Raw genomic sequence first — 21,069 nt, 5'->3', positions numbered from 1 at the left:
CACTGAAGCAGCACAAAGCCAAGTGAGGACCAAGACAACGTTTTCTGTGTTTCCTGACACTCTGGCATGCCTCACAAGGACAAAGCTGAAAGCAGCCAGCAAACCACAGAGTCCTTTGCAAAGGAGATCCAAGGGCTGCCAGGTAAGCTCCCCTGCTGCTGTTTGGGATGTGGATGCACCCTGCCAGGCTGCCCAAACTTACTCCTCCAGCCCCAGCAGACCCTCAGCGGCTGCACTCTGGAGCCCTTTTCAGCAAGGTCCTCAAGCTGGGGTGGGAGGCAAGGTGTGGAGCCCCACACTGTGCTGGGGAGAAGAGAACCATGCTCCCCCAGCTCACTGCCACGATGCCCAGGGCTGTGCTGATGGTGTGTCCTCCAGCTCCTGCACATTTGTCTGGGATGGGGCAGGGCAAACCAGCAACACTGCCTGGGCTCAGGTGCCCTGCTGCTCGGTGTGCCCACGGTCCTGCAAGCAGGGGACACTCAGAGCCTCTCTTTGGTTGGAGGAGCAAGGAAGCTAAACACTGATCCTGAAATCCTGGAGAGGTGTGGGAGGATGAGGAGGCATTCCCAAGTCAGAAAGCAAGGCTGAAGAGCTTGAAGCTGGGGGAAGTTTATGGTCTGAAACACTTCATCCAAACACAACCCACGCCAGGCAGCAAAGTCTGCTCCTGGGTCTTGCTCCTTGTGGTTACTTCATACATGGGAAGGTTCCAGCTGAAGGAGGATGGAGGTGGGAAGCCATCCAGGCTGAGCTGCTGCAAAAGCCATCAGTGATGTGAAGCCTGGGAGATTGTCCTCTGTCTCCACTTCACCCTTCAGCTGGAAAATGATTGCTGTGCTCCACATGGAGACAGGCAGCTCAGGGCAGTCTTAAGCACAGAGACAAGGCAGGAGGAGTGGATCTGTTGGAGAGGGTCCAGAGGAGGCCACAGAGATGATCAGCAGTTGGAGCATCTCCCCTATGGGGACAGGCTGAGAGAGTTGGGGTTGTTCAGCCTGGAGAGGAGAAGGCTCCAGAGAGACTTTAGAGCAGCTTTCCAGTATCTGAAGGGGGCTATGGGAGAGCTGGGGAGGGACTTTTAGTAAGGATTGGTAGTGACAGGATGAGAGGGAAGGGATTGAAGCTGGAAGAGGGGAGGCTGAGACTGGAGATTAGGAAGAAATTCTTTAGAGTGAGGTTGGTGAGACACTGGAACAGGTTGCCCAGAGAAGCTGTGGATACCTTATACCTGGAAGTGCTGAAGACCAGGCTGGATGAGGCTTTGACAACCTGTTCCAGTCAAAGGAGTCCCTGCCCATGGCAGAGGGGTTTGAACTAGATGATCTTTAAGGTCCCTTCCAACCCAACCCCTTCTATGAAGAAGCAGAAGTGAAGAGCCCAGATGCCAACCAAGCCCTGCAGGCGTCCACAGCGCAGCCACCACCGATGGTCAAGCAGCTGAACAAACAAGGAGATGACTGAAAGCAGGGGAGTGCCAGCAGCACTGCTGACATCAACCCCTGCAAATGCTTCCCCTGGCAGCTCCACTGCTGAACCAAACACTTCTCTTTGATGTTCAGCACCAGGAAGTCCCTGTTGAAAGCTCTTACGTTGAGGAACTTTGGTCTGACCTCCAGCTCTTCCATGAGGTCAGCCTAGCAGCTCCCACAGCAGCCAGGCAGGCAGGCCAAGGATACTTCTTAGCTGGCAGAGGTTGGGCACACAGGCTGGATACAGATCAGCTGAGACCCAAGGAGAACTGATGTACCTCGAACCCAAGCATGCAAGGAGCAACCAGGGCTGGTGCAGGAGGAGGAGCAGAAGGTGTCAAGGCAGCAGCACCAAGGATGGGCCACAGGGATTAGGGCAAGAGGGAGCTGGGAATTTCATAGAATCATAGACTTGTCAGCATTGGAAGGGAGCTCAAGGCTCAGCCAGTCCCAACCCCCTGCCATGGGCAGGGACACCTCACACCACAGCAGCTTGCTCACAGCCACCTCCAGCCTGGCTGCAAACACCTCCAGGCAGGAGGCTTCCACCACCTCCCTGGGCAGCCTGGGCCAGGCTCTCACCACCCTCCTGGCCAACAACTTCTTCCTCACAGCCAATCTCAATCTCTCCACTTCTAGTTTTGCTCCATCCCCCTGAGTCCTATCACTCCCTGACACTCTCAAAAGTCCCTCCCCAGCTTTCTTGTAGCCCATCTCAGATCCTGGAAGGCCACCAGAAGGTCTCCTGGGAGCCTTCTCCTCTCCAGACTGAACAACCCCAACTCCCTCACTCTGTCTTCATAAGAGAGGCTCTCAAAGAGCTGAATCTGTTGTGTTCAGCCACTGGCTTAGCTGCTGTCTCAGCAAACAATGGATACCAGCATCTTCCAGCTTTGCCCAGCACCTCTCCTGGGACACAGGCTCCTGCAAGGCCTTTAGCAGTCAGGCCAACAGGCTCAGGGAACAGACCTCACACTACCTCCCCATAAGCCATGGTTAACCTGCAAACCCCAGACCTCATCCTCAAGTGTGAGTGCTCTCTCCCCTCAGCAGAGCTTTTCCCTGCACTCAGAAGTGGAACTTTCATCTCAGAGCTGCTGGGAGGGCCAGAGGCACTGAGCCAGCAGGCAGGTGGGTAGGCAGCGCTCACCTGGCTGCCGCAGAGCCAGCGGCTCCGAGCTTCCACTCCCTTTCAAGAGCTCCTGCAGTAAAGCTTCCCCTTCCTCCTCCTCCTCTTCTTTCTCCTCCTCCTCCTCTATCAGCAGCCCTGCAGGTGCCAGCAGAGCCTCTCTTCCCCATCCCTTCCAGCTCTAAATTTGCAGTTTGCTGAGCAGGTCTATTCCCGGCAGCCACAGGCAGGGGAGATGAGGGAAGCGAAGCGCACGCAGCAGTCATGAACTGCAGCAAGCTCTGCCAAGTCCTGCTCTGCTCCAGCCAGTTCAGGGAACAGCTCTGATGTAGCTCCAAGGAATGGGAAAGAAATCAGAGCTCTTCCCATACCAGAAGCTCAGGTTGCTCTCAATTCCCTAGGCAGAAGCAGAGATAAACCACCTAAAAAGAAACTGCTTCGTACAGGAACGTGGGGAGAAAGGAATCGGATCGAGGGCAGGAGGGAAAAGCAGCAGCCACGTGGCTTAAGCTGAGAACTGAGGTGCTAGAGCAGAGCAAACTAGTCACCCCTGCTCCCAAAGCAAGTCCTGCTAGCCCTGAGCAGGTCTGGGAGAGCTTAAGGCAGCAGCATCTGTGATACAGCTAATCCCCAGTCAGCACAGGAGGATTGAGAGCTGACAGCAGGGCTTGGCCCCACAGCGAAGGGAGGGAGGGAAGGAGGGAGGAAGAGAGAGAGGGTGCTGAGTACATGCTGCCCACTCCTCCAGCAAAGCATGAGAGATGGGAGCAAAGGAAGAACATCCACATCAAGCCCCAGCCATCACCTAGGCTGGGTCTGCAGAGCAGTAATGAGGGCAGCAACCTGGCAGGCTGTGGAGTCAGCAAAGCTGGTTACGTCCATCACATCTTATCTCATCTCCTACACCGTGCAGAACAAAAGCTGTCCCTCCCTCCTGAGACCCTTAATCCTCTAGACAGGATTAGAGTCTATCAGTGAGCTTCCCTGCAGAGAACAGCCCAGCATTTGCTGGGTGATAGCTGAGATGGTATCAGCAAGGCTTGGAGAGGCATTAGAGGAGAGCACAGGCAGCTCCGAGGCAGGGAAGTGCTCTCAGCTTCCCCGGCAACGAAGGACAGAGCTGGGGAAGAGCAGCTCCTCAGTTCATGCCTTGTTAATCTTGATGGTACAATCTCAGAGTGAAGCCAGCCCCAGCTTCTCTCAGCTCCCCAGGACTGTAAGCACAGGCAAATGCCTTCCATTGCCTTTGCAGCTCAGCCTTGAGGCACAGTTCTGGTGGCCCCCATCACAAGGAGGATGTGGAACTGTTGGAGTGAGTCCAGAGGAGGGCCACAAAGGGCTGGAGCACCTCTGCTGTAAGGATAGGCTAAGGGAGCTGGGGTTGTTCAGCCTGGAGAAGAGAATGCTCCAGGGGGACCTTAGAGCAGCCTTCCAATACCTGAAGGGGTCCTACAGGAAGGCTGCAGAGGGACCTAAGGGTGGCAAGAGACAGGCCAAGGGGGAAGGGTTTGAAGCTGAGGGAGAGCAGGGTTAGATTGGAGCTTAGGAAGAAGTTCTTCAGTTTGAGGCTGGTGAGACTCTGGAATGGGTTGCCCAGGGAGGCTGTGGATGCCTCCTCCCCAGAGATGTTCAAGGCCAGGGTGGATGAGGCCCTGAGCAACCAAGTCTAGTTGAGAGCTGTCCTGCCCGTGGCAGGGAGGTTGGACTGGATGATCTTCAAGACTCCTTCCAACCTAAGCCCTTCTGTGATTCTATGATTAGAAGACACTTTGGAGGACACTGGCCAACAGACTAACCTGTGTTGACCAAGAGAGTAACCTGTGCCAGACAGGCATTCCTCCTCCTGAGCCACCTGGTGATTGCTTCAACCCTTGTGGCTTGTCCTTTCTGTGTGCTCTCACCCTGTGGTGGCCAGGAACCTCCACCCCTGCTGCTCTCATCAGCTCACAGGACTCTGCCAGCCTCACCCAGCACATCTAAGGACAGGTTTCTGCTAAGGAGGAGCCAAGAAGCTTCACTGCAGAATCACAGAAGGGCAGGGCTTGGAAGGGCTCTCTGGAGATCATGGAGTCCACCCCCAGAGCAGGATCACTAAGGCAAGCTGCTCAGGTATGGAATGCCTCCAGAGAAGGAGATTCCACCACCTCTGTGGACAGCCTGTTCCAGTGCTCCACCACCCTCAAAGTCAAGGAGTTCCTCCTCATGTTTAGATGCAATTTCCTGTGTTCCAGTTTGTGCCAGCTGCTTCTTGTCCTGTCACTGAAAAGAGCCTGGCCCCATCCTCCTGCCACCCACCCTTTCAGTATTGAGAAGATCCCCTCCCAGCCTTCTCTTCTCCAGCCTAAAAAGCCCTAAGTGCCTCAGCCAGGTGCTCTGGTCTCCTAACCATCTTTGTAGCCCTTTGCTGTACTCCCTCCAGCACTTCCCTGTCCTCCTTGAGCCCAAAACTGGACACAGTACTCCAGATGAAGACCTCTGACACGAACAGTTCCCTTCTACTGGCCCCACCTCCTGGCCGGATGGCTGTGGAGGTCAGCTCCAGCCCAAAGACAGCTTTGCTATGTTGGAGCCCTCTGCAGTCCTGCCACAGACAAAACCTTTTCACTGCTTTCCTTCATGCAGTGAGCATGAAGACAGCCCAGGACATGAGCATGATCACAACCCAACCAAGAGGCAAGTGAATGAATGTAGTCCATTTAATACAGTCTGAGGGACCACAACAGCAGAACAAGAGACACATCAGGTAGGCAGGAGTGAAACAGCAGACAGGAGAGGGTGCTGGCAGATCTAAGACAGAGGAACCATGCTGGATAATGGTCTGAGGTCTTGTTTCTGGTGGCCAGGAGGCTGGAGAGAGATTCCTGGAGCAGCTGCCCTCAGCATGGTCAGTGGCTGTCAAACAGGAGCACACTGCCCACCTACAAGGGAAAGGAGCAACCACCCCAACAGCTCCATGCTGACCCCCAGTGCAGACAAAGGGTCAGGGCCAAGTCCCAGACCAAGGAATGTGACAGCTGCCTCAGTCCAACTCACCAGTCCAGCCTCTCCTGCCCACAAAGCTAGGGAGCCCCACCAGCAAAGATAAGCTCCAGAGCAGCCTGGATGTCCCCTCCAGTGGCCTGCAGGGCTCGGAGGCTCAGCTCATCGTCGTGGATGCCTACGTCTCACAGCTGCTGGAGCTGGGGCTGCCACTGGCTCTGCAGGAAACAAGTTAGAAGCAGCTAAGAGGAGGTGCCAGAGGTCCAAGCAGCAACCAACCAGCTCTCTCCACAGCCTGCTCTCCCACGTTGCCTTCTGCCACCCCGCTCCAGCTCACAGGCACAGACCTCGAAGCTCACAGGCTTGCTGCCAGCTCCCACGAGCCCATTTCCACCCAGCACCTCTGCAAGATTTGTCAGGCCCCCAAGACCTTCTCCAGTGATGCCTCCAGCCTCATGCTCTGCCTCAGGAGGCAGCTGGAAGAACCACCTGCCCCCTGCACCACTCAGTGAATCGTGGGGCTGAAAGCTGTGGCACTGACCTGCAGGCTGGGCTGCCCTGAGGCCTGCAGGGCGTGCTGTAAGGCCTGGCTGAAGAGGTCACTGGTGATGGGTGGTCCTGACTGCACACTGGATGACATTGGGGAGGTCCCAGAGGAATGACCCTAGGAGGAAAGAAGTTGTAGATGCATCAGCACACTTGGCACAGGAGCCAGAGCCAGGCCTGCTGCCCCTCACCCTCCCATCCCCTCCGGCTTGTACGGAAGAGCCTTCAGGCAGAAGGAAGCAAAGCACAGTGAGGGCTCCCAGAGCTGCTGTTACAGCCCAGGAGGCCCTCCCCAGCTGGTGCTGTGTACCTGGGTGCCAGGGGTGGGTGTGTGGGAGCTGCTCTCCGGGGTGCTGGCCAGGGCCAGGGCGGTGGCCAGCTCGCTCTGGGTGATGGGCCGGGGGCCGGCAGCCCCTGCGTAGCCCAGGGAGGCCGGGCGGGAGCCAGAGGCGCTGCTGGACGGTGTGGATCTTGTGCTCTGCGTGGAGGAAAGGAACAAACACCTCTGAGCATGGAGCCCCAGCCTGCTGGGCTTGGAACAGACCTCTGGAGATCACCCAGTCCAACCCCACTGCTCAAGCAGGGCACCCATAGCAGCTTGCCCAGCAGCACAACGGCCAGGGGGGGTTGGAAGCTCTCCAGAGAAGGAGGTTCCACAGCCTCTCTGGGCAGCCTGCTCCAGGCCTCCAGCACCCTCACACCAAAGAAGTTTCTCCTTCTGCTCAGATGGAGCCTCCTGGGCTCTAGTTTGTGCCCCTTGTCCATTTTCTGGGCACCTACAAGGAGAGTCTGGCCCCAGCCTCTTGCCCCCAGCCCTTTAGCTCTCACTCAGATCCCCTCTGGGGCTGCTCTTGTCCAGGCTCAACAGCCCCAGGGCTCTCAGCCTTTCCTCCTCACAGATATTCCAGGCCCCTCAGCATCTCTGCAGCCTCCCCTGCACTCTCTCCAGAAGTCCTTAAACTGGGGAGCACAGAACACAGAACTCCAGAGCTGGCTTCACTGGGGCAGAGTAGAGGGGGAGGAGAACCTCCCTCGACCTGCTGGTCACACTCTTCTTAGTGCACCTCAAGACACCATTGGCCTTCTTGGCCACAAGGTCACACTGGTGGCTCCTGCTGACCTTGGTGTCCACCAGCACTCCAAGGTCCTTCTCCATGGAGCTGCTTTCCAGCAGGCCAAGCCCTCACCTGTCCTGCTACACGGTGCTGTTGGTGTCCACATGCCAGTCCAGTCTGGCTCACCTGCTTCTTCCCAGGGATCCTTTTCCCTGCAACTCTCCCAGCTCACAAGCGTGGAAATAAACAGGACAGGATGTGCTTTATTCCCCCCCCCCAGCCTCCTCTCTTCCAAAGCCATGGAAGCTGGCAGTAAATCTTTGAATGTAACAGAACAACTGGCTGCTGACAGGCCTTTTTTTTGGCTTAAATCAGCAATTTCTCTGCTGAAAGTTGGAGGGGAAAAGCTCCTTCCATTGCAGAAGAAGGGCAGGGACCAACACTTCCATGTTCCCTAGCATGGACAGCATCCAAGCATGCCACACTCAATATGTTTGGCTTCACAACAGCCCTAAGGAAGCAGAGCAGCTCGTGCTGCTCATCAGCCAGGAAGATTGAAGCTCACTTCACACCCCAGGCAGGAGTTCCACCAAAACTGGCTGCTTACCTGGTGGAAGTCATCTTCATCATCAGACAGACCTTCAAACAGAAAGCCACCTGCAAAGGAAAGGAGAGGAAACAGAGGCAGAAAAACAGGTGAGAAGCACATGGAGTCCTCAGCTGCCATGCAGGTCAGGACAGAGGCCTCAGCACCCACAAGCTCCTGTGCAGCAGATCAGGACAGGCCCAGCAACATCTGCACAACACAGACATTGTACACATCTGGCTGGGAATGGCCCCAAGGCCAAAGTGCCCCAGAAGAACTTCACAGTGCAGGAGCTTTGTGGCTGGAAAGTGCCCAGTGCAGAAGGACCTGGGGGGGGGTTGGTAAACAGGGGCTGAAGGTGAGCCAGTGTGTGCCCAGGAGGTCAAGGCTAACAGCATCCTGGCCTGGATCAGCAACAGTGTGGCCTGCAGGAGCAGGGCAGGGATTGTCCTCCTGCACTCAGCACTGGTGAGGCCACACCTTGAGTATTAGGTTCAGTTTTGGGCTACTGACTCCATGAAGGACACTAAGGGGCTGGAGCAGGTCCAGAGAAGGGCAACCAAGCTGGGAAAGGGTCTGGAGAACAAGGCTGGGGAGGAGCCTGGGGTCATTCAGCCTGGAGGAAAGGAGGCTGAGGGGAGACCTCATTGCTCTCTACAACTCCCTGAAAGGTGGTTGGAGTGAGGTGGGGGTTGGTCTCTTCTCCCAAGGAACAAGAGGAAAGGGCCTCAGGTTGCCCCAGGGAAAGTTTAGGCTGGACATCAGGGAAAATTTCTTCCCTGAAAGAAAGGTGAATCCCTGGAACAGGCTACCCAGGGAGGTGTTGGAGTCCCCACCCCTGGAAGTTATTAGCAAGCCATATAGCTGTGGTGCTGAGGGACACAGAATCAGAATCAATGAGGTTGGAAAAGACCTCAGAGCTCATCCAGTCCAAGCTGTCACCCAGCACCTCCTGACAACTCAACCATGGCTCCAAGGGCCACATCCAATCCCCTCTGCAACACCTCCAGCCATGGGGACTCCACCACCTCCCTGGGCAGCACAGCCCAAGGGCCAATTCCTCTTGCTGCCAACAACTTTCTCCTCCCCTCCAGCCTCAACCTCCCCTGGCACAGCTGCAGACTCTGTCCTCTTCTTCTGGGGCTGCTTGCCTGCCTGGCACAAGAGACCAACCCCCAGCTGGTGACAACCTCCCTGCAGGCAGTTGCAGAGAGCAAGAAGCTCTCCCCTGAGCCTCCTCTTCTGCAGGCTAAGCAACCCCAGCTCCCTCAGCCTCTCCTCCCAGGGCTGTGCTCCACACCCCTCCCCAGCCTCCTTGCCCTTCTCTGGACACCTTCAAGTCTCTCAATCTCTTTCTGAAACTGAGGAGCCCAGAGCTGGACACAGGACTCAAGCTGTGGCCTAAGCAGTGCTGAGCCCAGGGCACAATCACCTCCCTGCTCCTGCTGGCCACACTCTGCCTGCTGCAGGCCAGGATGCCCTTGGCCTTCTTGGCCCCCTGGGCACACTGCTGCCTCCTCTTCAGCTGCTCTCCACCACTCCCCCCAGCTCCCTCTCTGCCTGGCTGCTCTCAGCCACTCCGACCCCGACATAGTTTACTGGTGGGCTTGGGTTCATGGTTGGACTCAATCTTGGAGGTCTTTTCCAACCTTTCTGATTCTCTGAGGAAGCCTTAGCTGAAGAACCCAAATCTCCTTCCCTGCCAGGGAAAGCCTCCCTGCCCAGGGGTGAGGCTGTGGCTGCCCATACCTGGCATGTCACGGTAGGAGCCGGAGGCCATGCCTCGGGAGGAGGTCTCTGGGGCTGGCAAGGGTGTGCTGCCAGCACTGAGTGCAGCACCAGGACAATGGCATTGACCAGGGCAGGGTGGGCTGGGATTAGCCTGCAGAGAGAGAGCAGAAGAATGAATAATGTGCACAGGGCAACTGGGACAAGCAGCAGCTCAACGCTGGCAAAGAAGCTGGGGCACAGCCAGCCCCACCTCTGCCTTTGGCTGTCCAGCCACAAACACCTAAGTTCTGCACCAGGAAGGTGGTGGAACACTGGGACAGGTTGCCCAGGGAGGTGGTTGAGGCCCCACCTCTGGAGATATTCAAGGTGAGGTTCAACAGGGCTCAGGGCAACCTGATCTAGTTGGGGATGCCCCTGCTGACTGCAGGGAGGTTGGACTGGATGAGCTTTGGAGGTGCTTTCACTCCAGACCATTCTAAGAGTCTATGATCTCTCCATGTTGTTCCACATGTCTCCTTGATCCTCCTGTGACACAAACCATCCTTCAAGTTCTCACAGGAGCAACTCTCTGCTGTGAGCAGCTAGCTCCAGATGTGACCACAGCACCTGAGGGACTTTTGAGGGTGTCAGGGAGGGATAGGACTCGGGGGGATGAAGCAAAAATGGAAGTAGGGAGATGGATGTTAGGAAGTTTCATAGTTTCATAGTTTCATTCAGGGTTGGAAGGGACCACAAGGATCATCTAGTTCCAACCCCCCTGCCATGGGCAGGGACACCCCACACTAGACCAGGCTGGACAGAGCCTCATCCAGCCTGCTCTTAAACACCTCCAGGGACAGGGCCTCGACCACCTCCCTGGACAACACATTCCAGGGCTTCACCACTCTCATAGTGAAGAGCCTCCTCCTCACATCTAGCCTGAATCTCCCCACCTCCAGCTTCATTCCATTCCCCCTAGTCCTATCACTACCTGAGATCCTGAGAAGTCCTTCCCCAGCCTTCCTGTAGCCCCCTTCAGATCCTGGAAGGCCACAATTAGGTCACCTGGGAGCCTTCTCTTCTCCAGACTGAACAGCCCCAACTCCTTCAGTCTGTCCTCACAGCAGAGCAGCTCCAGCCCTCTGATCATCCTCGTGGCCCTTCTCTGGACACCTTCCAGCACCTCCACATCCCTCTTGTAATAGGGGCTCCAGAACTGGACACAGTACTCCAGGTGGGGTCTGTTTTCAGGTCTATTTTTACAGGCTCTGAGAAGACCTAATTGTGGCCTTCCAGGATCTGCAGGGGGCTGCAAGAATGCTGGGAAGGGACTTTTGAGGGTGTCAGGGAGGGATAGGACTGGGGGGGGATGGAGCACAACTAGAAGTGGGGAGCTTGAGATTGGCTGTGAGGAAGAAGTTGCTCCCCAGGAGGGTGGTGAGAGCCTGGCACAGGTTGCCCAGGGAGGTGGTGGAAGCCTCCTGCCTGGAGGTGTTTGCAGCCAGGCTGGAGGTGGCTGTGAGCAAGCTGCTGTGGTGTGAGGTGTGCCTGCCCATGGCAGGGGGTTGGAGCTGGCTGAGCCTGGAGCTCCCTTCCAACCCTGACAATTCCATGACCTGGAGGTGATGATGGCCTTGTGTCCTGCTGTATATCCTCTAGTTTAACCCAACAGGGGGGTTAGATGGGTGTCAAAGTGTCAGCTCCCTCTTTCCTCCTGCTGAGGGGAGTGTCCCACCCCAATCTCTGCCCTGGTGTAGCCTTCCTGGCAGACAGGAGCAGAACTCTCTCCATGTCACCCCAAGGAACAGTGGCCACAACAAAGGCACTGCTGAGTCACTGCAGCAGCTGACGTCAACTTAGGTGTCCAGCATGGTGGGGTCTGCAAACACTGAGAAGAGATCCTTATCCTGCAGGGCTCCTGAGAGGGAAGAGGAAACATGAGGAGTGTGAGAGAGGATGTGAGGAACAGGAGCCAGCCAGACCTGAGCCATGGGAAAAACAAACCGAAGGATGAATTGCTTTTCAGGAACTGAGTCACTACCCAGCACCATAAATACTTCATCATTGTTCTCGCTGAAGCTTTTTACACCTTCCTGGGGAGACTTTAGATCGCAGCCACGGCCCTGAGGCTCGGGGCCGTCGCAGCACATCCAGCGCCGACAGCTCCACCTGATGGTCAGCGTCAAATCCAGCACCCAGCTGGCTCCATCCCATCATTCCCCCTGTCTCAAAGCAGTGTGTCAGACCGGCTGCAAAGCCCTGGGCCAGAAGCAGCAAGCTCAGTGTAATGATCTGAGCCCCTGTAGCAGGAGGAACGCAGCCACGTCTGCTGAGCTACTCTGGGCTCCACGGTCCTGAACTCCTCTCCAGAAGTAGGTCTGTGTGAACCCCAGGAGGTTCAACAAGACCAAGCACAAAGTGCTGCAACTGGGCCAGGGCAGTCCCCATAGACAATCCAGGCTGTGGATGGAGGGCTGGAGAACAGCTCTGAGGAGAAGGACTTAGGGGCGCTGGGGGGTGAAAAGCTGAACATGAGCTGCCTCTCAGTGCTGCCAGCCCAGACCCAGCCTGTCCTGGGCTGATCCCCAGCAGCAGGGGCAGGGAGGGGATTCTGCCCCTCTGCTGAGACCCCCCCCTGCAGTGCTGGAGGTACTGGAAGGTGTCCAGAGGATGAGCAGAGGGCTGGGGCTTCTCTGCTATGAGGACAGACAGAGAGTTAGAAATATTCAGTCTGGAGAAGTGAAGGCTCCCAGGAAACTTTCTTGTGGCCTTCCAGGATCTGCAGGGGGCTGCAAGAAAGCTGGGGAGGGACTTTTGAGGGTGTCAGGGAGGGATAGGACTGGGGGGGCTGGAGCAGCACTAGAAGTGGGGAGATTGAGATTGGCTGTGAGGAAGAAGTTGTTGGCCAGAAGGGTGGTGAGAGCCTGGCCCAGGCTGCCCAGGGAGGTGGTGGAAGCCTCCTGCCTGGAGGTGTTTGCAGCCAGGCTGGAGGTGGCTGTGAGCAAGCTGCTGTGGTGTGAGGTGTCCCTGGGCATGGCAGGGGGTTGGAGCTGGCTGAGCCTCAAGGTTTCATCCAGGCCTGACAATGCTGTGACTCACCCAAAGCAGCAGGGTCACTGCTGAGGCCAGGAGTAGCTACAGTCATCTGATCCAGCAACTACTTGTTCCCCAGCATCCTGAAGACCTGCCAGAGAAACCAGAAGAGAAGTGTCACACAACAAGGCTCCACTGTGGGACTCTCTTGGCACAGAGGGGCCAAAGAGCAGACCCCCTGACAGCACAACCACAAAGGCCCTGACTCATTGCATCTCCGTAGGCAGGGCTGCTGTGCAGGGCAGTGTGGGGGACCTGGAACTGCTATATGGCTGTCACCTTGTCCACAGGCTCTGAGGGAGGAGCAACAACAGAACAAAAGGTGGCTGTCCCTCTGCCAGCTTCACTAGCTGCTCTGCCCGTCATGGGGATCCCCTAACACCCACCCTAGATGCAGCTCATCCAAAGAGGACAGGACTAACCCCTGGCAGTGTCTAAAGTAGCTGCACTGTCAGCTCCCAGACAGGAAAATACAGAGCTACATCCTCCTAGGCATAGACAAGGGAGTTGTGTCAATGCCACAGCTCTAAACTAAGCCAGCTTTACACCCAAGCAGACCAGGGACACACCTCTGCAGCTGACTAACCACCTTCTTTGCTCCCAGTTCTCTGGCAACACCCTAAAATAGGTCACAGGCACTAATTTGCCCTCTACATGACAGAGCTCATTCTGTACCACTGCCATCAGCAGGGACACAGCACCACTCAGTGGCTGATGTTAGAGGTGCACAGCACACAGAGCCCTCAGCCAGTTCCATCAGCAGGGACACACAACACTCAGTGGCTGATGTTAGAGGTGCACAGACACAGAGCCCTCAGCCAGTTCCACCAGCAAGGACACACAACACTCAGTGGCTGATGTTAGAGGTGCACAGCACACAGCCATCAGCCAGTTCCATCAGCAGGGACACACAACACTCAGTGGCTGATGTTAGAGGTGCACAGCACACAGAGCCCTCAGCCAGTTCCATCTGCAGGGATAAAACACCACTCAGTGCCTGATGTTAGAGGTGCACAGCACACAGAGCCCTCAGCCAGTTCCATCTGCAGGGATAAAACACCACTCAGTGGCTGATGTTAGAGGTGGAGAGCACACACAGCCCTCAGCCAGTTCCACCAGCAGGGACACAACACCACTCAGTGGCTGATGTTAGAGGTGCACAGCACACAGAGCCCTCAGCCAGTTCCATCAGCAGGGACACACAACACTCAGTGGCTGATGTTAGAGGTGCACAGCACACAGAGCCCTCAGCCAGTTCCATCAGCAGGGACACACAACACTCAGTGGCTGATGTTAGAGGTGCACAGCACACAGAGCCCTCAGCCAGTTCCATCTGTAGGGATAAAACACCACTCAGTGGCCGATGTTAGAGGTGGAGAGCACACAGAGCCCTCAGCCAGCTCCACCAGCAGGGACACACAACACTCAGTGGCTGCTGTTAGAGGTAGGGAGCACACAGAGCCAAACTTCACATCAGGACACAAGAGCAGCTCTTCCTGAACAACCACACCCCAAGGAGTTCTAAGCAAGGACCTGCACTGCCTCCTCACCTGTCTTCTGATTGGGCTCAGGCCAGGACTAGCACAGGAGATGGAGAGTGGAGCAGGACTGGAAGCCATAAACATCCAGGGTCTGGTCATCCCTCAGCTTGTGGCCACAGTAGATCAGATCTAGGAGAGAGAACCCCCTCAAGATAAACATCTCTTCTGCTGGAGAGTAGGGAGGCTCTGCAGACAGACCTGGGCCAAGGCCAATGGGCTGAGGTTCAACAAGGCCAAGGGCTGGGCCATGCTCCTGGGTCACAACCACCCCATGAATAATGCTCTGGGCTTGGGGCAGAGTGGCTGGAAGCTGTCCAGAAAAGACAGACCTGGAAGTGATAGTCAACAGCTTCTTCTCCCTAGGAACAATGGACAAGAGCAAATGGCCTGAAGTTGCACAAGGTGAGGTTTAGGTTGGAAGTGAGAAGAAACTTCTTCACTGAAAGGGTTCTCAAGCCCTGGAACAGGCTCCCCAGGGAGATGGCTGAATCCCCATCCCAGAAGGTGTCTCAAAGAGGTAGAGGTGTAGCACATGGTATAGTAGCAGCCTCAGGAGAGCTAGGGAATGATTGGACTATTTTAAAGGGCTTTTCTAACCCAAACACTTCTGTGAGTCTAGGCTGAGCCTGCACACCATGCCAGCTGGCTGTGCCAAGCCTTCCCACCAGCCCAAGGACCACCAAGAGAAAGGCACCAAGGAGAGGAAGAGGGTAGAAAAACCTCAACGCGACCCCCCACGGGCACCTACCAATGAGCTCAGGGTCTGGGACAGACTCCTGCAGTCTGCCAGTGATGAGCTGCTTGAGGTAGGAGATGCTGCACCCTCCCAGGGGGCATTCTCCCAGCTCCGTCTCCGGCAAACGCAAGATGGATTTGGGAGCCAGGGGCTGGTCTGCCAGCTTCACCGCGATGTGCCACTCCGGCAGGGCCATGGCAGCCCTTTCACCCCAGGGAGCCGAGCCAGCCTAAGCGCCGCAGAGCTCTGGGAAGGGAGGAAAACAAACCGAAACGAGACACTCTCTCTATAACCAGACGCTTCACGCACCCACAAGCCTCTCGGGAGGCATGACCGAAGCAGCGCCGGGCTTTTAAGGTTCCTACCTCAGTGCGAAGCCGTATCTGAAGCCAAAGGAAAGGCAGAAAGGCGGCAGAGGAGAGGCAGAAATGCCCTGGCCAGGCTCCACGCTGAGCCGAGGAAAAGCCGCCAGCAGGGCCTAGCCCGCCTCTCCCCACCGAAGCCCCGTTCCCCGGCCCCGAGACGCTGGAGGGCAAAGGAGGATGCGGAGCGAGGGCTCCCAGCAGCCCCAGCCCCCGCCCCGGCGATGCCCGCCCGAGCGCCGCAGCTCCGCCCTGCCGCGGCCCCGGCGAGCGGCGGAAGCGCTCCGCCCCTGCGGGAGGCAGCTTCAGGACTGACAAGAAGCGCTGAGGGCTGTCAGCTGCTGTGCCTGCCTGGAAGCCTTCCTTGCTGACCCTTCCAGGAGAGATTATCCCCTGGGACTGGGTCTCTAGGAGCCAAATCCCACCTCAGAGGGCAGGCACTCATCTGTAAGCCAAGACCTGGACCCTCCCCCACCTCCAGCACCCTCAGGGGGGCTGCACACAACAGGAAGGTTGAAACTCTCTGAGCAGCCAGGAGGAAGTGGCACAGGGAGGTGGCACAAGGACACTCACCCCTCTGGCTGGCTGGCAGTCAAGCAGGAGGAGGCCTGCTTCCTTTGCTTCCTGCTGCACATCTGCCTGCTGGCTGGCTGGGGCAGACCTTTCCTCTGCAGCCTGCAGCAAGCCCCCAAAGCATAGCATAGCTGAGCTGAGTCTGGGCCCCAAGCTGCCCATTCCCTGCGAGGCTCAGAGCTTTCTCAAGCAGTCCACAGCCCAGTGCCTGCTGAGCCAAGACCTCTCAGAGCAGCTCAGCTCCTGCCCTCTCCCAGCTTGCCCAGTGCAGCCCAGCAAGGTACCTGAGCTCCCTGCTGGGTCCCACTCACCAGGCCAAGCCCTCCTCTCACCTCCTCCAAGGCCAGCTGCAAGGAAACAGGACACCCAGCTGCCAGCTCCTGCTGCTCTCCAGCACTCTCCATCAGTGAGGTCAGGCTCACCTTGGGCACAGCCTCCTCCAACCTACAGGAGTCACAGCAGCAGCCCCTGAGCCAGGGAAGACCCTCTGGGGAAACCATCCCTTTGCCTACCAAGTTTTGGGATGGATCCAAAAGAAGCTTTGGCCTTTGTCCCCCAGCTGTGGGGGCTGGGGGCTGCCAGGCTCCTCACTCCAGCTGGGCAGTGGAGAGGCTGTGGCACAGCAGCAGAGCAGCTCAGCTGCGTCCTGGCAGCCACTTGGGCTCCAGCCAGCAGCCAAACTCTGCAAGCTCCTGGCCATAGGGGACCCCAAGATGCCAGCCCAGGTTAGAATAGAATAGACCAGGTTGGAAGAGACCTTCAAGATCATTATGTCCAACCTATCATCCAACACCACCTAATCAACTAACCCATGGCACCAAACACCCTGTCAAGTCTCCTCCTGAACACCTCCAGCGATGGTGACTCCACCACCTCCCCAGGCAGCCCATTCCAATGGGCAATCACTCTCTCTGTGTAAAACTTCCTCCTGACCTCCAGCCTGAACCTCCCCTGGCACAGCCTGAGACTGTGTCCTCTTGTTCTGGTGCTGCCTGCCTGGGAGAAGCGACCAACCTCTGCCTGTTTACAACCTCCCTTCAGGTAGTTGTAGAGAGCAATAAGGTCACCCCTGAGTCTCCTCCTCTCCAGGCTAAGCAGCCCCAGCTCCCTCAGCCTCTCCTCATAGGGCTTGTGGTTCCACCCCTCCTGCCCACCAGCCTCACCTGGGCAGCTGCAACGGGCTGGAGCTGAGGGCAGGCAGCAGCACTGGCGCCTGGCTCTGTGCCCCCCGGGCAGCATCCTCATAGGCACGGAGCTTGGCCTGCAGCTCTGCCACCTGTGAGCAAGGGGCAGCCCTGGCTCAGAGCATGCCCTGAGCCCCAGCAGCTCAGCAGGCTGGGTGCCAGGCAAAGCAGAGCTGCAGACAGAGCCCAGCCCTGCCCCCGGCAGCTCACCTCCGCTCTCAGCTGCGCACACAGCACAACGTACGGACAGACGTGGGAGTCCGGGCTGAGCAGGTTGCTCTTGAGTTGCGGGGAGAGGGAGGAGCAGAGCTGAGAGCAGCGCCGGGACAGCTCCTTCCCCTCTGCTGAGGCTGGAGCAGGGCAACTCCTCAGCCTGCCCTGGGCTGGTGGGGCCCGAGGGGCTGCAGCTGACTCTGAGAGGGGCTCCAGAGGCAGTCCAGCTGGAGCAGGGAGGCAGCAGCAGCCCGCAGCAGCCTGCCCCAGGCTCCTTCCCAGGCAGCCCCAGCAGCTGCCGGCCGCGGGGCGAGGTGCTCACCGAGACCTGGATCTCCTTGGCCCTGCTGGCATACTTGAGGGTGCTGAGAGTGTCCTGGCAGCACAGCGGCGAGGGGCTGAGGGCAGCCAGCATCAGGGTGCGGCAGTTGCCGCCGATGGAGTCCTTCAGGAGCCGCCTCAGCTTGCTGTCCCGGTACGGGACGTGGCTCTGCTTGCCCTGCCCGGCACACCAAGGCTCTGCTCAGGGGCTGGCCCTCAGCTCCCAGCCCCGGCCAGGCCCAGCCCACGGCAGCTTTCCCGTGGGAACGGCGCTCAGGGCCCCTCAGCAGCAGCCTTCCCTTGGCCCCAGCCAGCGCCTGGATGACGCTGAGCAGGGCCAGCAGCGAGCGGTTGATGCTGGCTCCCTCCCGCAGCCGCTCGCCCCTGCTCTTGGCCACCGCGGCTCGCTCCGAGCCGGCCAGGTCGACCAACCTCATCCTGGCCACCTGCACAGCCCCACCGAGGGCCCCGGCACAGTCCTGCTGCTTCACGGAGGCCTGGCAGGGCACAGGCAGGGCAGGCTGCAGCTCCGCAGGGCGCTCGGGCTCGCCGCTCGCAGCCGCGGCAGCAGCCCTGGCACGCCGGCCCTGGCACAGCATCGCCGCCTGCCCCCCTCCGGGCAGCGGTGCCAAGGGCTGCCCCAAGCACCACCCCTCACCTGCAGCACGGCGTGGGAGCGGGAGGAGGAGGTGTTGGCATCCGTGGGATGCTGCGTGCGGTTCCTGCTGCCCCCGAGCAGCATCTGCAGGAGCTGCTCTGCCGAGCTGGGCTGGCAGGGAGCAGGCAGAGGGCAGGGATCAGCGCAGCCCCAGCACGGGCACCGTGCGGCCACAGGCACACAGGCTGAGGCCTCCTGCGGCTCTGCTGGGCTCCTCTGGCCTCGGGCTCACCTTTGCTGCCAGCCAGCACCCACCCAGCTGGCACCCCCGGGTCCCCATAGTCCCTGCCCTGGGTCTCCACAGCCCTCCCCTCCCCCCTCCAGGTCCCCTAGTGCTTGCTGGCACCTCTGCGGCAGGCACAGTGCTGCCCACACCTTGTGCCTGCTTCCACCCCCACCTGCTGGATGGAGAGACCCTGAACCACAGCTCCTCTCTCAGGATCCTCCCGGATGGGCAGAGGGCCCCTGGGCTCCAGCAGGTCATGGATCTGCTCGTTGTAGACCTGCAGCAGCCAACTCCAGCTCAGGCTGAGGGATGGGTCCCCAAAGGGCAGCAGGCAGAGGAGCTTTGGAACCAGGGCCACGCTTGGCCTGGTGCCCACCCAACAGCACCTCTGGCACCTGGTGCCAGCAAGAGCAGCTGAAGATGCCCTAAAGGCAGAGGACAGCTCAGGAGGCTTCACCAGCAAGGCACTGAGCCACTGCTCCTCCAAAGGCCTTGGACCCAGGAAGCCCTCATTGCCCTGTGGCCCTCAGCCAATTCCCCCAGCTCCAGACGGCACAGACCAGCAGCACCAGCTCAGCAGACTGGGTAGGGGATCCTGCTTCCAGTCTGGGGCTGCCCTGGCCACTGGGCACAGCTGGCATCACAGGGGTACCCCTGGCACTACAAGCCCAGACCTTGGAGATGGTGGCCTGGCAGCAGGAGGGGCACAGCTGGGCACAGCCTATCTCCAGGTAGGAGACCAGGACCTCACAGCTCTTCTGCCCCTTCCTAGCCTCCAGCCTCCTGTGCAGCTCCTCCATGGTGAGGTAGATGATGCCAGGGCTCTTCTCTGAGCCCAGCATGGTGTAGGTTTTCCCTGCTCCTGTTGCACCGTAGGTAAACACTGGGAGGAGAAAGGGAGGAGCCCTGAGAGCAGCCTTCATCAACAGCAGCACTGGGGGAGATGCTCCCAGCTCTGCCTCAGCTGGGGCACTGCTGCCTCCCACTCACATCCTGTCCAGCAGGACCCCCAGGGCCCTCTGCACCAGGCTGCTCCCCAGCCTGCACAGGGTTCCCAGCTGATGCCACCCCATAGGCAGGACTCCACACTCATCTGGGCTTGTCTCTGCTCTCCTCTTGCTGGCCTGGTCTCTGCCAGCTCCCAGAGCCCTCAGATGGCATCTCCAGGTCAGCACTGGCCCTGTCCTGACCACACTTGTCACGGCCCCAGCTTGGTGCCAACAACAATTTCAAGACTTTATTTTTCTGCAGAGCTGCTGTGTCCCCACTACTGCCACAGCTGCTCAGGGCTTCTGGAACCAATCCACGGCTCTGCTGAGCTCCCCAGAGCAGGGGCAGATGGGGCAGGAGCTCCTGCGAGGACCAGAGCAGGCTGCGAGGTCTCACCAGAGCAGTTGTAGCCGTCAAGGACAGGGTTGACCATCTGGCGGGTGGTGTGCTGGAACACCTCCTCCTGGGTGGCCTGCTCAGCACAAACCAGGTCTAAGAGGAACTTCTGAGGTTTCCCTGGGTTCTTGCTGTGGCCAGCAGGCAGCACACCGCCGGAGGCACCAGCAGACTCCCCGGGGTCGAACACCAGGGTGTGATGGTCGACCACCCTCAGCACCGGGTGCTGCGTGGCTCCCTCGCCGGGGGCCGGGGGTCGCACTCGCACCATGACGGCCACGGTGCCCTCCTGGGGGGAGGGACCACCGCCATGGCGGCGGCGACGACGATGACACAAGGCTAAGGGCACTACCCTTAGGGTCCACACAGCGATGCTCCAAGGAGAGCGCCGCTCCAAGGAGAGCGCCGGCTGAAGAACACCGAAGAACACAGCTCTGGTCTCAAAAGTCCTGAGAGTGCACTCTGAGAAGAAAAAAAAGGGTCAGGCAGGGAAGGGAAGCGGCGGAGGGGGAGCCTGAGGCTGGAGAAAGCCTTTACCTCTCGAGCCCGGAGCCTGCTCCCAAGCCCTGCCTGCCCTAACCGCCGCCGGTGCCGCCAGAGCTGCCTTTAGAATCTCCCCAGCCCTATGCGTTCTCCCCGTCTGGAAGGACCCTGCATCACCTGCGGGTCCCCACAACCACCCGAACGCTCTGACCCCCACTGCGGGTCCCCAGAGCCCCTCCACAACCTGACCCCCGATCCCCAGCCCACCCCCATCCCCCGGCCCCGTAATGCTCCCCGGGACCCGAACCCAGCATTGCCCAGGGCGCTTCCACCGCCGCCTCTCGCACGCTGCCCCCGGTCCCCGCATCCGTCCCCATCGCTCGCCCTTTGCCCTTTGGGTACCGGAGCGCCGCTCACCGCTGCTTCCACCGCTGCTTCCACCGCAGGGGCTCAAACAGTCCCGCCGACCACGCCCCCTGTGCTCATTGGTCAATCGTCGAGCAAAGCCTCCCATTGGCTCTTTAGCAACGCGAGCCCCGCCCGCTCCCGCCCACGAGCCCCGCCCGCGCCCGCCCATGAGGCGCGACCGCTGCTGGCCGCTCCGCCCGCGAGCCGCAGTGCACCATGGGAGCTGTAGGCCGCCGAGGCCTGGCTGCTGTCTTTGCGCTGAGAAGCCAGCCCCGGGCACCCCTCAGGGCCTGCAAGGGGTCCCCTGCCCCAGCCCTGGCCCCAGGGCTGCCCACACATCCCCAAGGGCTCTGCTCAGAGGGCCTGAAGGATGCTGTGGGGCTGCAGAGAGAGCAGAGGAGGGCAGGA

The 21,069-nt window shown here is 58.9% G+C and overlaps 2 protein-coding genes across 3 annotated transcripts; both read right to left on the bottom strand.

Moving 5' to 3' along the window:
* Nucleotides 1-5,286: 5,286 nt before the first annotated feature.
* LOC137443998 (ubiquitin-like protein 7) lies at nucleotides 5,287-15,385 on the bottom strand. Of its 2 annotated transcripts, XM_068144276.1 has the most exons (10): nucleotides 15,213-15,385; nucleotides 14,860-15,093; nucleotides 14,121-14,240; nucleotides 12,577-12,661; nucleotides 9,517-9,649; nucleotides 7,789-7,838; nucleotides 6,437-6,604; nucleotides 6,122-6,244; nucleotides 5,635-5,798; nucleotides 5,287-5,519 (listed from the first exon to the last, which is right to left on the bottom strand). In XM_068144276.1, the coding sequence occupies exons 5-9, from the start codon at nucleotides 9,545-9,547 to the stop codon at nucleotides 5,766-5,768; spliced, it is 405 nt and encodes a 134-aa protein (XP_068000377.1). In that variant the 5' UTR covers nucleotides 9,548-9,649; nucleotides 12,577-12,661; nucleotides 14,121-14,240; nucleotides 14,860-15,093; nucleotides 15,213-15,385; the 3' UTR covers nucleotides 5,287-5,519; nucleotides 5,635-5,765. The 2 variants fall into 2 exon arrangements, with proteins under 2 accessions (XP_068000377.1, XP_068000376.1); XM_068144275.1 differs by having other exon boundaries at nucleotides 14,860-15,385.
* Nucleotides 15,386-17,004: 1,619 nt separating this feature from the next.
* Nucleotides 17,005-20,632, bottom strand: LOC137444079 (kinesin-like protein KIF18B; the record flags this gene model as incomplete). Its single annotated transcript, XM_068144390.1, has 9 exons — nucleotides 20,561-20,632; nucleotides 19,771-20,232; nucleotides 19,101-19,267; nucleotides 18,557-18,661; nucleotides 18,159-18,269; nucleotides 17,789-17,997; nucleotides 17,508-17,667; nucleotides 17,177-17,275; nucleotides 17,005-17,058 (listed from the first exon to the last, which is right to left on the bottom strand). Coding segments are annotated over exons 1-9 (1,437 nt in total), but the record flags the coding sequence as incomplete, so codon positions are not given.
* Nucleotides 20,633-21,069: the final 437 nt, after the last annotated feature.

Source organism: Melanerpes formicivorus, unplaced genomic scaffold (assembly GCF_026170545.1).
Source record: "Melanerpes formicivorus ecotype bairdi unplaced genomic scaffold, bMelFor1.0.p_v2 SCAF_10, whole genome shotgun sequence".
In the NCBI taxonomy this organism is placed as follows: Eukaryota; Metazoa; Chordata; class Aves; order Piciformes; family Picidae; genus Melanerpes; species Melanerpes formicivorus.
This window is presented reverse-complemented; position numbering and strand designations above follow the sequence as displayed.